Genomic DNA, 16,603 nt, shown 5'->3' with positions numbered 1-16,603 from the left:
CTGTTATAACTTGAAGAATATTAATCAGGCCCTGATACTTCATTGTCTGTACACTGAGGTATCTAAAATTCCATGATTAAAAATGTTTCTCTTTTTTTAAGCCAATGTTTTGGCCCATTTAAAACTCTGACCATTCCTAAATAGGTAACAAAGTAACTTGCATTAATGTGCTAAAAACTGATGGCTTAATATATCAGATGACTTCATTTGTGATAAATAAGAGAATTGAGAAAATGGGAATTCTGATAAGAGTATGAAGGAATGGATGGCTTTGGAGTAGTTGCATTTCTAGGAAAACCCATCATAAATAGGGTAACACAATGGAAACCATCACAAACCCTGGTACCATCTGAGATGCAGGACAGCATCAGGCATCTGTGGAAGGGCATAACTGAGTAGCAGGAAAGTTGCAGGATTAAATAAAATAATCTATTCAGAACATTATAGTTCCTGGCACAGAGTAGCTGCTCAATAAATTTTAGTATCTTTAAGGGAGGTTCTATTCAGGAATCATTTAATGAAAAGTGACATAAAACAGATGCCAAACTGACATAAGCAAAGAGGAATTTATCGCACATAACTGGGAAATCTTAGCTGGATTAAACAGCATGTACAATACTGTCAGGTCTCACTATTTCTCCATCTCTTGGCTTTGCGTCTCAGACAGGCTCTTGCCTCATGGTGGTATGGTGGCTGCCAGCCGCTCCAGGCTTACATCCATTCCTCTACGTCACTCTGACAGAAAGAGGATGCTTTTCTCCTGGTGGTTCTAGAAAATGTCCTCACATTAACCCTGGTTAGCAATGATTTGGTCACAGGCTCATTCTGGAATGAACTGCTGTGGTCAGGTACACATCACACTCTGGTTAGTCATGTGTGTCACAAGCCACCTAGCAAGCCAGGAATGGATTCACCTTGCTTTATGAACATAAGTGTTGGTTCCCAAAGGAAAACCGTGGTATGGTTTCCAGAAAAATTGGAAATGGATGCTGATCCATCAGACTACAAGGACAAATCCAGTTTCGTTCAAGCTGCTAAGAATTCTGTTTAAAACGGAAACACTCCCCAAATTTCCAACACCTTGTTCAGCAAGTCAATTCAGGGGTGATATGCAAAAAGTTTAACGACTGGCATCAAGTTAAGAAAATGAACAGCAACCACACCTCTTGGAGCTGGAACCTAAAGACCCGACCCTGCCAGAATTGAACACTTTTCTAGCTGGGCCACGAAGGAATTGAGGGAGGCGGTGGGGGAATTAAAGTAGTCAGGGAAGTGGAGGAATATTCAAAGGGCTTGGTAGCTTGACTATGCACCACCTGGATGAAAGTACTTCAATATTTTAACAACTAGAACAACTATACCAGTGTGTACCACCAGGGCTTCAGCCTTGACTGAATCTATTTGCAGCTATATCATAAAGAAGAACGTGCTGTCAGCTATGACCCATCTTACATTCAGAAGCATCGCCTTTGAATTAAGAGATTGTTCTTTTAGCAGAACTCCAGAAGGGGCAAAAAGGTTTTCCACTGACAAGATCTAGGATAACTACTGGGCATATATCCTGAGAAAACCACACTTCAAAGAGACATGTACCACAATGTTCACTGCAGCTCTATTTACAATAGTCAGGACATAGAAGCAACCTAAGTGTCTATCGACAGATGAACGGATAAAGAAGATGTGGCACATATATACAATGGAATATTACTCAGCCATAAAAAGAAACAAAATTGAGTTATTTGTAGTGAGGTGGATGGACCTAGAGTCTGTCCTACAGAGTGAAGTAAGTCAGAAAGAGAAAAACAAATACCATATGCTAACATATATATATGGAGTCTAAAAAAACTGGTTCTGAAGAACCTAGGGGCAGGACAGGGATAAAGACACAGATGTAGAGAATGGACTTGAGGACACAGGGAGGGGGAAGGGTAAGCTGGGACGAAGTGAGAGAATGGCATGGACTTATTCACACTACCAAATGTAAAATAGATAGCTAGTGGGAAGCAGCCGCATAGCACAGGGAGATCAGCTCAGTGCTTTGTGACCACCTAGAGGGGTGGGATAGGGAGGGTGGGAGGGAAACACAAGAGGCGGGGGGATATGGGGATATATGTATATGTATAGCTGATTCACTTTGTTATAAAGCAGAAACTAACACACCACTGTAACGCAATTATACTCCAATAAAGATGTTAAAAAAAAAAAAGATCGAGGATAAATGCAAACATATACACACAGGGAGAAGTAAAATCAGACTATAAGATAAACCAAATAATATTGGAATTCATCATTTCTTACCATTTTTTAATTTGTGACAAATATAATTTTCATGAACTCATCGTGACAACACTTCATAGTTAGACTTATTCTTCTACATTAAACCACATATTTACCATTTCTGGTGCTCTTCATTCTTTCCTGTTGATTCGATTTTCCATCTGGTACCATTTCCTCTTCCTTTGAAGTAATCCCTTTAGCATTTCTCTTCTGTAAGTCTGCCGGCAGTGAAATCTCTCAGTTTTAGTTGCCTGGAAAAAAGTTTTTATTTTACCTTCATTCTTGAAGTATATTTGAACTAGAAGTAGAATTCTGGGATACTTAACCAGCTTTTTCCCAGAACTTTAAAGATTCCATTGCATCATGGCCACCATTGTTTCTGATGAAAGTGATCCCTCATTCATATTGTTACCCACTAATTGGGCTGTTCCATGACGTTTTCAAAGTTTTCACTTTATTTTTGGTTTTATCAATTTGGCAATGATTTGCCTACGTGGGTTTTATTTGTATTTATCCTGCTTAGGGTTTGCTGAGCTTATTGGTTTTATAATCTTACGTTTGTCACCAAATTGGGGGAATTTTCAGCCATTATCTCCTCAAGTATTTTTTTCTTCTTCTTCCTCCTCTACTTATGAAACTCAGATTATACCTGTGTTAGGCCACTTACTATTCAAAAGAACTCTGAAGCTTTAGTTAAATTTTTTTCAGTGTTTTTTCTATTAGGTCAGATTAGATAATTACTTATCGATCTTCAAGTTTACTGACTATTTTGCTATCTCCAATCTGTTGTGCTCCCCTACATACACCCAATGAAGTTTTTATTTTAGATATTTACTAGATAATTAAATATTTATTTTGGATATTTACTTTTGTGTTCTAAACTTTCTGCAGCTTTTTTTCATACTTTCAATTCTCTGCTGAGATTCCTCATCTACTCATTCATTTTTTTTTTAAGTCTTTGAACGAATTTATCTTTATAATAGACTATTTAAAGTCCTTATCTGCTAAGTTTTGGGACCTTTTTCTAATGAAGGATTTCTCTCTCTACTTCAGGTCCCATTTTCCTGTTTTCTTACATGTCAAGTGATTTTTGGTTGTATACTGTGGAATTATATTGCAGGCAGGCTCAAGTATGTCAACTTCCTTTAAGAGTTTTCAGTTTTGCCTTAGCAGGTACTTAAATAACTGTGGATCATTTTAGCTGTGTTAAGTTTAGTTTTATTCTTTGTTAAGGCAGGTATATTTTGGATGTAGTCCTAGGGCATGCCCCTTATTCCAGAGCTTGATTCTTACTCATGGAGGGTAAACTTTCTGGGAATTTTATTGAAAGTGCAATAATGCCCAGTGTGTTCTCTACTCCATCTGGGCTGGAACTCCAATACCTCTCTGTATACATGACCTCTGATATAGATATTTCCCTCTCAACCCTGTTGCAGGAAAATGATCTCTGCCAGGCCTCACTGAGTCTCACTCTGTGTATAACCAGCCTAACCCTTGCACAACACAGACCTTAGGCTCACCATTTCCATGTGGCTCTCTGCCCCACAAATTGCAACCACTTCAAAAGCCAGGAACTCTAGTCTCTGCCTCTGGAGGCCGATGAGGCTGCCACTGCACCATGGCAGAAAAGCACTCTCACGCAGCATGTTGGGGAATAGGGTAATCACGGTACTTGCCTTGTGTGATTCTTTTTCTCAAAGATCATAGTTTGCCTTGTATGTTTTGTCCAGCTTTATAGCTATTTTCAGCAGGAGGGCAAATCTAATACCAGATATTATGACACGGCCAGATGCAGAAGCTGGCTACAGATACTCTAAAGAGCTCATTTAGCACCAGGCAAAGATAGTGCTGTTTCAAACATTTTACCATTTACGTACTGAGGAGAATTTGATAGATGGGGGTGAGATTTTTGCGGAAACATGTGTGATATGCATTCTCTTTTGTAAGACCTGATTGGAAAATAATTATTAAAGTCTTCTTAAATCCTAATTCTGTATTTACTTTTCACTACTGTCTTGAGTAATTTGCCCTACTTTCTCTCTCTCTCTACTCAGGAAGCAATAAGAGTTAATTCATTGTGCAAAACACTTTGACATTATTCAAGAGGAAGGACAGTATACACACAGGACATGACTAATAATATCCACTTGACGGATCATATTGTTAATAGGTAAAAATGTTCTCCTGTGAATAATATTCCTCCATTTCTTCCCCTTCACTATTTTGTCCAGAGCTAGAAGGAAAGCTTTTGACAAACTCAGTTTCTGCACTCTCTGTTCACACTGACAAACCTGTAACTTCTAGTAGACCTGGCAGCTTCTAAGAGGAAAAGGACAAAGGTGCACTGCAGGGGCTTTGGGGAGGCTCCAATTCCAAGGCTGGTAATGGGGTTAGGAAACTTGAGGATGAAAAAACAACTGAAATAGCAACACACACACACACACACACACACACACACACACGCATGCACACACACAGGAAAATAATCCACCCTTTGATATTTACAAAAATAAAGATTGACTTTGAAGGGAAATAAATGAATCTTTAATGTAATATATATTGAATGACCAACCCAAGTTATTATTGTTTAAGTAAATTACCAGCAATTACCCTAAGGACCAAAGTTTAGCATAACTGTCAACGTTTTCCTACCTCATAAAGACACCTCCCTCTAAATTCAGAAGATAAAGGAAACTGGAGACCTGATGTTTTGTGAGGTGGGGAGGGTTGTCCAAGGCCATTTAGTGAAGTGGGCATGTCTCCTTTTGGCAGCATCAGCATCGCTTTCTGCCTCCATCATCCCAGTTGGTAGTGTCCCCCTCTACACTGTAGTCACATAGGGTTCCTGGGCTTCTTTTATCTTCTCTATGAATAAAACAGGCTCACAGGAAAGGGTCTGATCAATTTGTTCCCAGTTCTCGACTTAAGTTTTTGGTTATTTGAAATCTTTTATTTATGGTGGGATTTCAAGCTTCCTCAAACTAGAGAAACTTGAGAGAAAGCAGAACTATCCTCCCTAACTTCAAATCTTAATACATAGGCCTGGCCTCCACTCTTCTGCCTTGTCATTCATACTTTCATGGAACATAACCTGTTGGTTGGTGTGCTCTTTTCCATTCCTCCTAATCTCTCTCAGAGGGACAATGCATTTCCTAATCTTTCTAATTTCTCCAAGTGCTCTCAACTTTTCCAATTTTACTTTATCTTTTCCTAAAAAATCAGCAATTTAAAGGAAAGACCAGAGCTATTGAGGCCAAATTTCTCTAGTGCCAAAGTTGAATCTTGACCTATGATAGCATCATTTTGAACAAAAATAAAACGGATCTTTTCAGCTATCTTCTTTATTCTCTGAATGGAATTTCCAAATCATTTTGCCAGTCTTCTGATCAATCTCTCAAAAACTTAGATGCTATTTAGAATTTATCATTTGGCAATAATGTACGTTAGTTGCTGTGGAAAATACAACATTGTCTGAGGCATTGACCTTGATATCCAGTAGCTTACAATCTACTGAGGAAAGAAGAACAAATTCCAATTGTTAGATTTCAATTTTAAATAACTATGTAAATAAACAGAAAATAAAATATGATCATCATAATAAACATAGCACAAACTATAAGGAAATTAAGCAAATGGAATTAGGCCACCTTACAGCTGAAGTAATACAGAAGGCTTACAAGGAATAGAAATTTTAAGCTAGATCTGCTAAGAATGATTGCATATTAAGTAGTCAGTTTCTCATAATAATTTCTTAAACGAAGTAGAATGGTTCAGCGATACATCCTGCTATTAAAAACACCAGTATGGCTACAGCCTCTGTTTACCCATTTGAAAATGGTAGTCTAAGAACTAAGGCCATGTCTCTTGTTGCCTACAATTCTGGCAGCTGAAAACTCTATAATCAAATGTATAGCCAAACTGTACATGCCGGCACTAACCCTAAATTTTCTCCAGATCAGTTGGGTGTGCAGGCTTTGAGCACACTCAGAAGCCTTTCAGCAACTCAAGGGCTTATTTCTAGGAAAGAGTAAGAGTGGTCCTGGCATTAGATCACCCCTGGATAAACTACTTATTCACTGAGTCAAACTGGAGTGCATTTCCCACACTAAGTCCCTGGGCGAAGTCAAGAGAGGAAGGAAAATATGTATTAGCCTATGCAGAATTCAGAAATGCTTCCTGCCCACATCTTTCAGGGGTTATATTCACAGCAAACCCCTAAGATTCTATTAATGCACCAATTAATAAAACACTAGTGAGCAGGTTGCCTACAGAGTGGGCTACACATGCTTGTTTACGGTGAGCACATCACTCATCGTCCCTGAATGGAGAACTGTCAAGTGCAGAGCTGCCACTCTCTGGCTGCGTATGAAGGTGGCTGCAGTAGGGAGTCTGTTTATCTGGGGAATGTGCTGCTGGCTGATTTATAATGAAAGGAGCCTGAAAAGAAGTAGTGGATGCCCTTTCCCACAATCCGATAAACTGTTACACAGAGATAAACAGTTGCCTTGAATTAAGCGTGTTTGTCTATTTTTCAATGTTAAGTTTTAATTTCCTGTTCGTTCAATCTCTTAGGGCTTCATTTTAAATAACACTAAGTAATTTTAAATTATGCATGCCCCTACAGTCTTAATCATTTCAAATTCTGCTTTAAGGAAAAGGTAAATAAGAAAATATTAAGACTGTATTTAAACATTACTGTAACTGATTTTTAATTGGTAATTCTCTAAGACTGCGTTAAGTGCTACTTAAAGACGCCCTGTCAGAGAACTTAAGGAAAACTATTTTACATGACGTTGTTAGTCAACTTGTTTTTAAGTTCTGTATATCTAATTTTTAAACGTACATAATATACGTAATATGTCATGAATTGCTTTTTGAATCAAGCACTTAACAATTACCATGTTAAAGGTAATTGTAAACTTATTGTGAAGATTTTCACACATGGTGGAGACAGTTGGAAGAAACAGAGATGAGTACGTTTCCATCACTCTCTGTATAAAAATATCCCAACATTTAAATTATTTGACAGCAGGCATAATGTTCATTTGTTTACAATTAAAGTTTCTATCCTAGGTATCCAGCTCATGGCCCAGCACACACAAAGTAGGTGTTCAATAAATATTTGATGAGTGAATGCGTCTCTGAAGCTCTGAAATAGGAAAATAGGCATGTTCCTTATTTAGTGTTCTCCCGACCGAAAACTGAAGTAAATGTAGGTCAACTTGAGGCCACATTTTTCTTCGCTTCTTACAGACCCGCCTCAGCTACAACTTTCAAATTCAAAGGCAGCATTCTCTCCTGCATGTATAAAAAGTACTACCTGCTGGCAGTCCTACCATCAAAGAGCATAATGGGGAAGATCATTTGTGATGATTGGCGGGTAATAAAATAAAACAACTGATTTCTGTACTTTAATTCCCACTTGCTATGCCACAAATAAAATAGTAAAGAGTCATTTGCAAACAGCATTATCATGGACCTGTGGATTCCTTCAAGAAATATTTATTGAATATCTTCTGGATTGCAGATACTATGCCAGGCCCTGGATACACAAAGATAAATAAAACACAGCCTCTACTTGTGAAACAGATAGACTGACACATACTACTACTTTCAGCATAATGGGATGTTTCATTTGAAGTCTTCTTTGGCTAAGAGCATCCTCTTAAGCGAGAATTAAGCTTTCCATAGACTACACGGTCATCTTCACTCTTTGTGTAGTCAAACTTCCTTCATATTCAAGAGATAGCTACATTTTTTATAGATAGATGGTTAAGACTATGTTGATGACCTTCTTTGAATTAACTATTCTCTTTTATTAGGCACATAAAACAATTATTTTATGAGGCAATTTCAGCTTCTTTATCATTAGTGATAATGATCGCAGTGTCTTTTACCTTCCATGGCAGTTTTGCTTCAAAGGGAATTGCACATAAAAATCAGAGAGAGACCAGAAACTGATATGAAACAAAAAAAATTCTACTACAGTATCAACCTCTTTAAAAATTATTATTATTAGATTTTCTGGTGCCCTGTGGCAGATATCCCAGAGAGGCTCTAGGTTAACACCGAGCATTCCAATCACTGCCTCTCCGAGTGCTGAGGTTCACACCTAAATAAACAAAACCAAACCCGATGACTTGTGTGTGTCAAGAAAACAGCCCTTCACTTGCCCCATGAAAAAGGAACAGAAAGCATGTGGAAAGCCAGGTTTGAAAGGGCACTGCTAACAGAAGGGAGAAATGTCAAAAATGTTGAAGTAAACACTGAACTAGCTCCTGTCTGTATATTTTTGCTGAGTTTTGTTTTTTCCTTCAAACCTTACAAATCCTAAAAGTTGTGCCATTTCATTTATCCCTAATGAGCAGACAAGGAAACAAATAGCAACTGTAATCACAAAACATTTCTTGAATTCGCTACAGCAGGAATAGTAAGCAGGAAGTAAACAATTTGACTGGGGAAGGGAGATAGGAAAAAACTCTTGGCCTTTCCCGGTACTGACTGTAAGGTCTTAGATGCTAAGTGGGCGCTTACCAGACAAATGGTGTAGAAGGGCATTCCCAGGAAGTCGATGGGCACGGTGAACAGAAAAACTGGAGAGCTTGCCAGGTTTAAGATCACGGAGCATGCCAAGACCAAGCCCATCCTTCAACCTAGAGGCAAGGGGAAGTCAGTATAGATTTACAGGAGATGAGCACTGTGAACAACAATTAAGATTATACATCAGATAGAGCACTTCCTCCAATGGAGCACCATTCAGATCGCTAACATTTCCTAGTACACCTGAGAGCACACCAGTGGTGTGCCTTTCAGGCATCCTGATTGAGCCGGGGAGCAGCCAGGAGAGACCCCCCCCCTCCCTCCATAACACCTCACCAATACACAGTCATGCACAGAAGTGGGAGAGCAGACAGGCACACATGACCACACACACGAGAGCATGCAACTGTGCCCGGTCAGGAGACCGCTCCAGGAGTCCCTGCGCTACCGTCTCTCACCTGACTCTGAATGGAATAAGCTTACATCACCTAGGGGCCAAGGGGGTGGTCAAAGAGAGTGACTGTGCTGACCGATGTTTGCTCTACTGCCAGGGAGCCGGGTGTCAAGAGTACAACACTAGGTCCATTGGTTCCTGTGCGCATGCGACCAGACAGCTCCGCACCAGCATTTTAGAAAGTTCCCTGGAAAGACCCCAGGGGAAAAAACACGATCCCCCCGGAGGGCTTTGCCTGACTCCTAAAAGATGCACATGTTCGAGCCTATCATGTAAAAAGAAGCTTAATTGATGAAACTGTCCTGAGCTCCAACGTCCTGTGCAAACCCCAAAACTCATGCTTACCATGCTCCCTGAAATGTGAGGCCCATGTCAGGAGCTGCCTAACCCCAGCTGGAAGAGACAGCCACCAGGCATCGCACCTTCTCCATCACTGATGTTACAACTATGTTACAGGTTATGCAGTAACAAATTTTAGAATTTTGCACTCGAGGAAGGTTATCTTTCCCTAACTCACAAAACGGTGCTTTGGGGGCTGGCATCAGCTCCCTAGGAATCTATTGCTACGGTCCTGCTAGAGATAACGAGAGCCTGGCTTCGTGGGTAAAAAAAAAAAAAAACAAAACAAAAAAGAAGGTGTCTTTGAAAGATGTTCAGCAGGTAGACTCTACCGAACTTTGTGGATGATGGGAAGAAAATAGGAAAGGTGGAAATGGGAAGGGCTCTTCTGTGCAGGTTTCTGGCTCGAGAGCCTGGGTACAGAGAAGAACCATTCACAGAGATAAGGGGGAGTTTATAACAGGTAGACCCTGAGGGGTCAGAGGGATGTGTCCCTTGAGCTGTTTAGCAGGCAATTAACCTAGGAATCAGTTAAGTGGTCGTTGAAACTGTGAACGCTAATTAAGGTAGCCCAGGACTGCGGTGGGGCGGGGAATCTGAGATGTAGTCAGACATGCAGCATGAGAACAGAAGCCTAGGAAGTCGGAACATGGAGAGAAGAGTTAAGATTTCAATTAAGGTCAAGTCAAATGAGGATTACAAAGGGTTAAAGGAATTACAAACTAGGAGATCAGTAGTCGCTTTCTCCAAAACCATTTTGTTAGAACAGTGGGGGCAGAACCTTGGCTGCAGTGACTGAGAGCATCTGGGGTGACAGCAAGTGGGGACAATACTGCGGACAATCCTTGTGAAGACGTCAGCTATGAAGGGAGGACAGGGCTGTGGCAGCAGAGATGCAGACAGAGGGACAGAGTTACCATTGTGTTCTGTTTTATTTCCAAATGGAAAGGGAAGAGTGGGTAAGAAGGAGTTGTTTACAGTTGAAAGACAAGGAATAAAGACTCATAACCAAGTTGCTGCCCTACCAATAGCAAAGTAAATGACTCAGAAGAGGGAGTGAAGTGAACTTAGCATTAGAAAACCCAGGGTCTGAACACTAACTCCTTTCTAAGTACACATTGTCAGGTCACTTTATCTCATTAGTCCTCAGTGCCCATTTCTGGGAGGGGGGACCACTAAGAGCTACATCACAGTGTGTTGTAAGGACCGGGCGAGAACACTTGCTGGGAGCGTGCCTGGTGCAATGGTCCATATGTGTTTAGCAGATGGTAATTTGAGTCATTATCCCACCAAAGGTCTGAATGGAGACCATCAATGTAATCACTGTTGCTTTCTTTACCGTTGTTGTTCATTTAATTTTTATCATCTCTTTAGGAACTTGCTGACAGCCTCTGCTAGCCTGTTCCTCGCTTATATGAAGGACAGAACAGAGATCCAGTTTGGAAATGAGAGAGGAGGACTAACGCGCAGCATTGGTTCCATCCACTGATATCTCCCAGAGGTACAGATACGGGATTCATGAAGATGTTGACAAGACTCCAAGTTCTTACCTTAGCTTTGTTTTCAAAGGGACTTTTCCTTTCTTTAGGGGACCATAACTTTCTGAGGAGGGAGATTAAAATAGAAGGTGACCTCGTTTTAGGGGGCCTATTTCCTATTAAAGAAAAAGGCACTGGAACTGAAGAATGTGGGCGAATCAATGAAGATCGAGGGATCCAACGCCTGGAAGCCATGTTGTTTGCTATTGATGAAATTAACAAAGACAATTACTTGCTCCCAGGAGTGAAGCTGGGGGTTCACATTTTGGATACATGCTCGAGGGATACCTACGCATTAGAGCAATCACTGGAATTTGTCAGGGCTTCTTTGACTAAAGTGGATGAAGCCGAGTATATGTGTCCTGATGGATCTTATGCCATTCAAGAAAATATCCCACTGTTCATTGCAGGGGTCATTGGCGGCTCTTACAGCAGTGTTTCCATACAGGTAAGATTGGCAGTGCTGCTGGTAAAACACTGTACCTCTTTGGCTTTATGTCTTGGGAGAACAAGAGGAGAATATCCTAAGAGCTTCATCAATGGATGATATTAGCCATGCAATTGTTCATTGCTATGGGTCTCTGATAATATAGGTTTGCAGACAGAACAGTACTTTAGCAATGAAAATTGTTTAGAGATATATCAGGTAGCTACTGTAGCATAAAAAGCTACCCCAAAATTCAGGGACTTAAAACAACAATTACTGCTTATTATAGTTTATAAGTCTGAAGACTGGCTGGAGTGAGATGATGAAGGCTAATAGGTTCAGCTGCAGGTGGCTCTGCTCCCAGTTTGTCCCTTATCCTCCACCTCGAATCAGTGAGGTAGCCCGGGCATGTTTTTCTCAGAGTGATGACAGAGATGCAAGAGAATGCAAATTTAACTGTACGGTACAGGCCCCTCCCAAGCTTCTGCATGCCTCACAGCTGTGAACATCTCTCCAGGCAGAGCAACTCACAAGGCTCTGCCCAGAATCAAGGAGCAGGGAAATATGTGCTTACCCACCATACACGTGCCGCTAAGTTACATCACAAAGGATGTGGATACACGGCAGAGTCATGACTGGAAGTCATCAATACAATCAAACACAGGAAAGTACAAAATCACTGAGCTTTATATTTTTCCACACTAATTTTTCCCCAAGCATTGTTTTAGTCAGAGATAAATTATAAACAATTTCTCGTGGTATAAACCTGAAAATGTATGCACAGAAGCCAGATAATTACTACCAAAGGAGAAAAAAAACAGGGAACAATTTAGCACACAACTTAAACTAGATAAAAAGTTGATAATTGGTTCTCATCATTTTGTTAGGGAAAGAAGGAACGTCTTAGTCAAACTCTTGCAATGCTCACAGGGTCACAGAATTAGAGGTGGAAAACTTCCCAAGACCCAGCAATATTGGTTTCAGGAAAACTCCCATTGGTAGGTAGCACATGAATTAGAACTCAGATAGATCTTTTGTGCCTTTGGGCTCTTTCAACTGTCCTATGTGATTTCTATATGTCACTTCAATATTTTCCTGGTGAATGTGGCAGTAATGAAAGTCCATAAGAGTCACATATTGAATACTTTGCCTCCTACCAAATGACTATAATCAAAGCCCCAAGCGCTAAAGGAAGTCATAATACACACACGTTGTCTGTATCTGTCGCCAACCACTTAAATTGGTTCTATTTGCACTGGAGTAACCTTATTTCTATATCAGAGGTTCATGGCATTTAAAATTATACCTGCAATTCTGTGCTGTTCTAAATGACTACTGCAACTTTCTTTCCTTCTACAGTGTACACACTCGTATTATGAGTAATTAGGATAATTGGGTTTTCATAAACACCCTTTGACTTCATTAGATGGATAGAAAATACTGCACATCTCAAAGCATATCACGTTAATTTTGCCACTGTTTCTATACTTGGATCAGGTAAGATGGAATTTGCTACGTAAGAAGAGAGAACTAAAATAATGTATATCTGTCATACTTCAATAATACTTTCACCAGGTGAGGGCCAAACATTTTATAAATATTTATAGTATACTCAATATTACCACTAGTAAAGAATTACAAGTATGTTTGTCTGACCTTAGTTTCTCCCAATGCAGTAAATAGCACTCTACAGCAGATGTGTAAATATCTATTTATCCAAAATAATTAACAAACTATGCTAATATAGTTTTAATCTAATTTTACTTTTTTATTATCTATAAACTCCTCAAAAGAGGTCAGGTTATCTTAAAAAAAAATGTAGGTTGTTAAAACCCTGCACTTGTTCACAAGGGAAAAAGCCACTTCTTAATCATCACAGGACCTGGCTTATTATTTCACTTATCTGGTCCATATCACTGTAAAGTCACAAATGCTGATATGGTTTTTGTCTCCACAATATAAATAAAGAAACAAAAACTATCATGCTATACGGAAAAGGTTTTGGCATCAGCAAGACTGGGGTTTGAATTCCAACCCCGGCACTTACTAGCTTACCTGTAAAATAAGGAAAAACCATCCACTTTAAGAAGTTGTCGAAAGGATACACTGAGAGAATCCGTGGGAAATGCCTTACCAAAAAACTAACAGATTCGATAAACAGTAACTATTATGGCCCTAAAATCATAGGAAAAAGCAGCGGAAGAGCCACATCTAACAACAACTCCGTGGCCAAGCAGCCCCATGAAATCGTTGCTGGTTCCCCATGGGCTTCATCCATCAGTTAATCTGTATAAAGCTCCTTGTGTATGTATGTCCTGCCCTGTTGCAGAGGTTAGAGAGACCCCTGAAGTCGCAGAGAACACAGCCTTGACCTCGAGGAATGTGAATTCTGGCTGTGGGTACAGTACTATCATGAAGTAACAGTGACTACTATTCACAATACATTCATGGGGTTCACAAAGTAAGAAACGACCTTTAGGAAGGTTTTGAGGATGACTGAGAGAATGAAAGTTGCACTAGAGGAAAGCTAATTGAACCACAGTGTGAATGAAAGGCTGGATCTGAGGAAACCCATCAGAAAGATATGGCAGATGTCTGTGTGCAAGAGGACAAAGACCTTGACAGGAGTAAGGGGGTGAGCTAGAGAAGAAAGGAGAGAGAGGGCTTCACTCCCCGCTCCATTGTCCTCAGGCGCTCAGGCTCTGATTAGACCTCACGCTGGTCCCCTCGGCCAAAGTAAGCAGGGAGGTGGAGCCATCTGTCTACACACTGATCTCCAGGCAGCCTTCCAAGGAACCCTTCGCCACAGGGCCTTGCTTCCAGCTAAGCACCATGAACGAAGGGGTCTTAGGGGCTCTTATATAGCTGAGAATTTGAGTGTTATCCTTGTGAAACACATGTCTTTTAAAAAGAATCCTAAAAAAAAAAAAGAATAGTCAACCACAATCGAAAGCAATAGATTCCTAACGGTGATTTTAAGACACTCTTGTACACAAGTGAGAGATATTTTCAAAGAGAGGATTTTTCTGGGGGCCCCTCACACTCACGTACTTTTGTTCCTGGACTGATTCTGATCCTCTGCCCTGGTGTCTGGTAACCGTGGTGACAGTGTACAGCTGGTAGCCGCAAAGATCCACGCCCATCGGTCACCTCTGCCATCCATTTTCAACTGCTCTGGACTTCCTAAATATTTACTGGAAAACGCCTGTGCTTGAACTAAGCTGGGGGAAGAAAAGAGGGTTAAACTGTAGAAAAAATCTACTAGTACGAAATCCACCACACAATTTCAAAGATTCCGCTCATCTAATTGTCGCATCAAGTCCCAAAGCACAGCACAGAGTTTTCAGTCACAAAATTGTCTCTTGAGAGACAGAATGATCAAGAATGATCAAATCTGTGCATCTTCTCTTTTGTGGTTGGCTCAATTTAGACGTTATCATCTCCCCATTGGGCCCGAATAGCTTTATTGGTGGGAATGCTTCAGCAGGCGCTTTTCTCTCCCGTTTCTGCTTCTCTCATTGTCTTCCTACTAAAGAAGAATGCTCCTAGAAGTCAGCAGAGGAGATATCCTCTGCTGTATTAGTTCATACAACAGGCAGTTTGCAGAAAGCGAAAACTGCGTGAAAGGAGAAATGCTTAATGATTCGCTGAGTTAACCTGTATCACCATCGATGAAAACCGGGACATTTTCCCAACACTCTTATTAAGTAAGACAAACCACTCTGTGGTGGTCCCTTGTCTAAAGCAACGGGACTGATTTTTAAATTTGGTAATCAATAAAAACTAGCAACAAAATCCTTCTTTATTAGCAAATATACGTGGGGTCTATTCATCCCCTCTGGTGAATAAGCTTCTTTTCAAAGCATTTTTAAGACTGTATTCTGCTCTCTTCTATAAGCCTGCAATCCACCCACTTGGGGGAAAGTAGTATTTATTCAGGAAGAGAATCAGGCTCGTTGCCTTTAGTGACGCAGTTGTCTACATGGTACTATTTTGAAGCAGTGTTTATGCTTGTGTTCTTGCAAATAGACTGCAGTTAGAACTCCTAAGCTGTTCAGTCAAAACAAAAAAAATGTCTCTTGAGAGGTTCCCCCAAATGTTCCTCACTCCTTTCAGAGGATGTATATTTCCTCAGTCTTTCTTGCCTTACCAAAGCAAAGTTCAGCTGCAACAAGAGGACAGGCATTAATTGACCCAGTTATTGTTGCGTCCCTGAGCGTTAAAGTGACCTCAGCGACAAAAGGGTATTTGGGTTAGATAGCTCATAAAAAGGGCAGAAGAGAGCCTTGAAAGTATCTTACTACCTCTTTCGCATGCTTGGGAAACAGACCCTTTTTCAGAATTTTTAGCGATAGCCACATCCCAGGAACTCCTGACCCTGGGAGGTGGCCATTATATCATTTATCATGACATGGATTTGGACATGCCATGCATTGCTCACATCACGTCTCTGAGAAGAATAACTCAAACTAAATCCCTTGCAGTAAGTTTCCCAGATTTTATCTACATGGGGTACAAAGAACGGCCCCAAAAGACACTCACCACTCTATTATTCCTCCTCCACCTAATTCCACAGTGTGAAAGTGGACCTGTACTGGTCAATTTGTATTAAACGTCGCCCTCCCTCAATGATTCATTCCTCCTTTACATTCAAAGGCTGTGGGGAAGAGTCACACGTGAATTGTTGTTCTTATTATAGGAGCGTCAGAAAAAGAGTTGAAGGATTTGGGGTTACAAAAGGCTTCATACGGTTAGCTGTGTCCGAGTATCAGATAGACTACAGAGGGCAAAATAATGGTTTTTCTGTGGATAAATAAATTTAACCTAGAGCAGAGTGTCTCAACGTTATCACTACTGGGCTGGATACTCCTGTTGCGTGGAGCTGCCCTGTGCATCGCAGGACGTTTAGCGGCCTCGCTGGTCCCTCCCCACTGGACTGCATGCCAACAGCACCCTAAATTGTGACATCCCATAATGTTCCTATACACTGCCAAATTACAAAGTTATCCCCCTTTCCCTCTGACAATC

At 40.6% G+C, this 16,603-nt stretch overlaps 1 protein-coding gene across 2 annotated transcripts in view; it reads left to right on the top strand.

The window, feature by feature from the left end:
• Positions 1 to 11,128: 11,128 nt before the first annotated feature.
• Positions 11,129 to 16,603, top strand: part of GRM3 (glutamate metabotropic receptor 3) — a 104,454-nt gene continuing 98,979 nt past the window's right edge. For both annotated transcript variants that reach the window (XM_060156159.1, XM_060156158.1), the window contains exon 1: positions 11,129 to 11,596. In XM_060156159.1, coding sequence (XP_060012142.1) covers positions 11,129 to 11,596 — 468 coding nt within the window. The remainder of the gene's footprint in view (positions 11,597 to 16,603) is intronic.

The sequence above is a fragment of the Lagenorhynchus albirostris genome, chromosome 8 (assembly GCF_949774975.1).
Source record: "Lagenorhynchus albirostris chromosome 8, mLagAlb1.1, whole genome shotgun sequence".
NCBI classification, from domain to species: Eukaryota; Metazoa; Chordata; class Mammalia; order Artiodactyla; family Delphinidae; genus Lagenorhynchus; species Lagenorhynchus albirostris.
The sequence above is the reverse complement of the archived record's forward strand: the minus strand, read 5'-3'. Positions and strand labels throughout refer to the sequence as shown.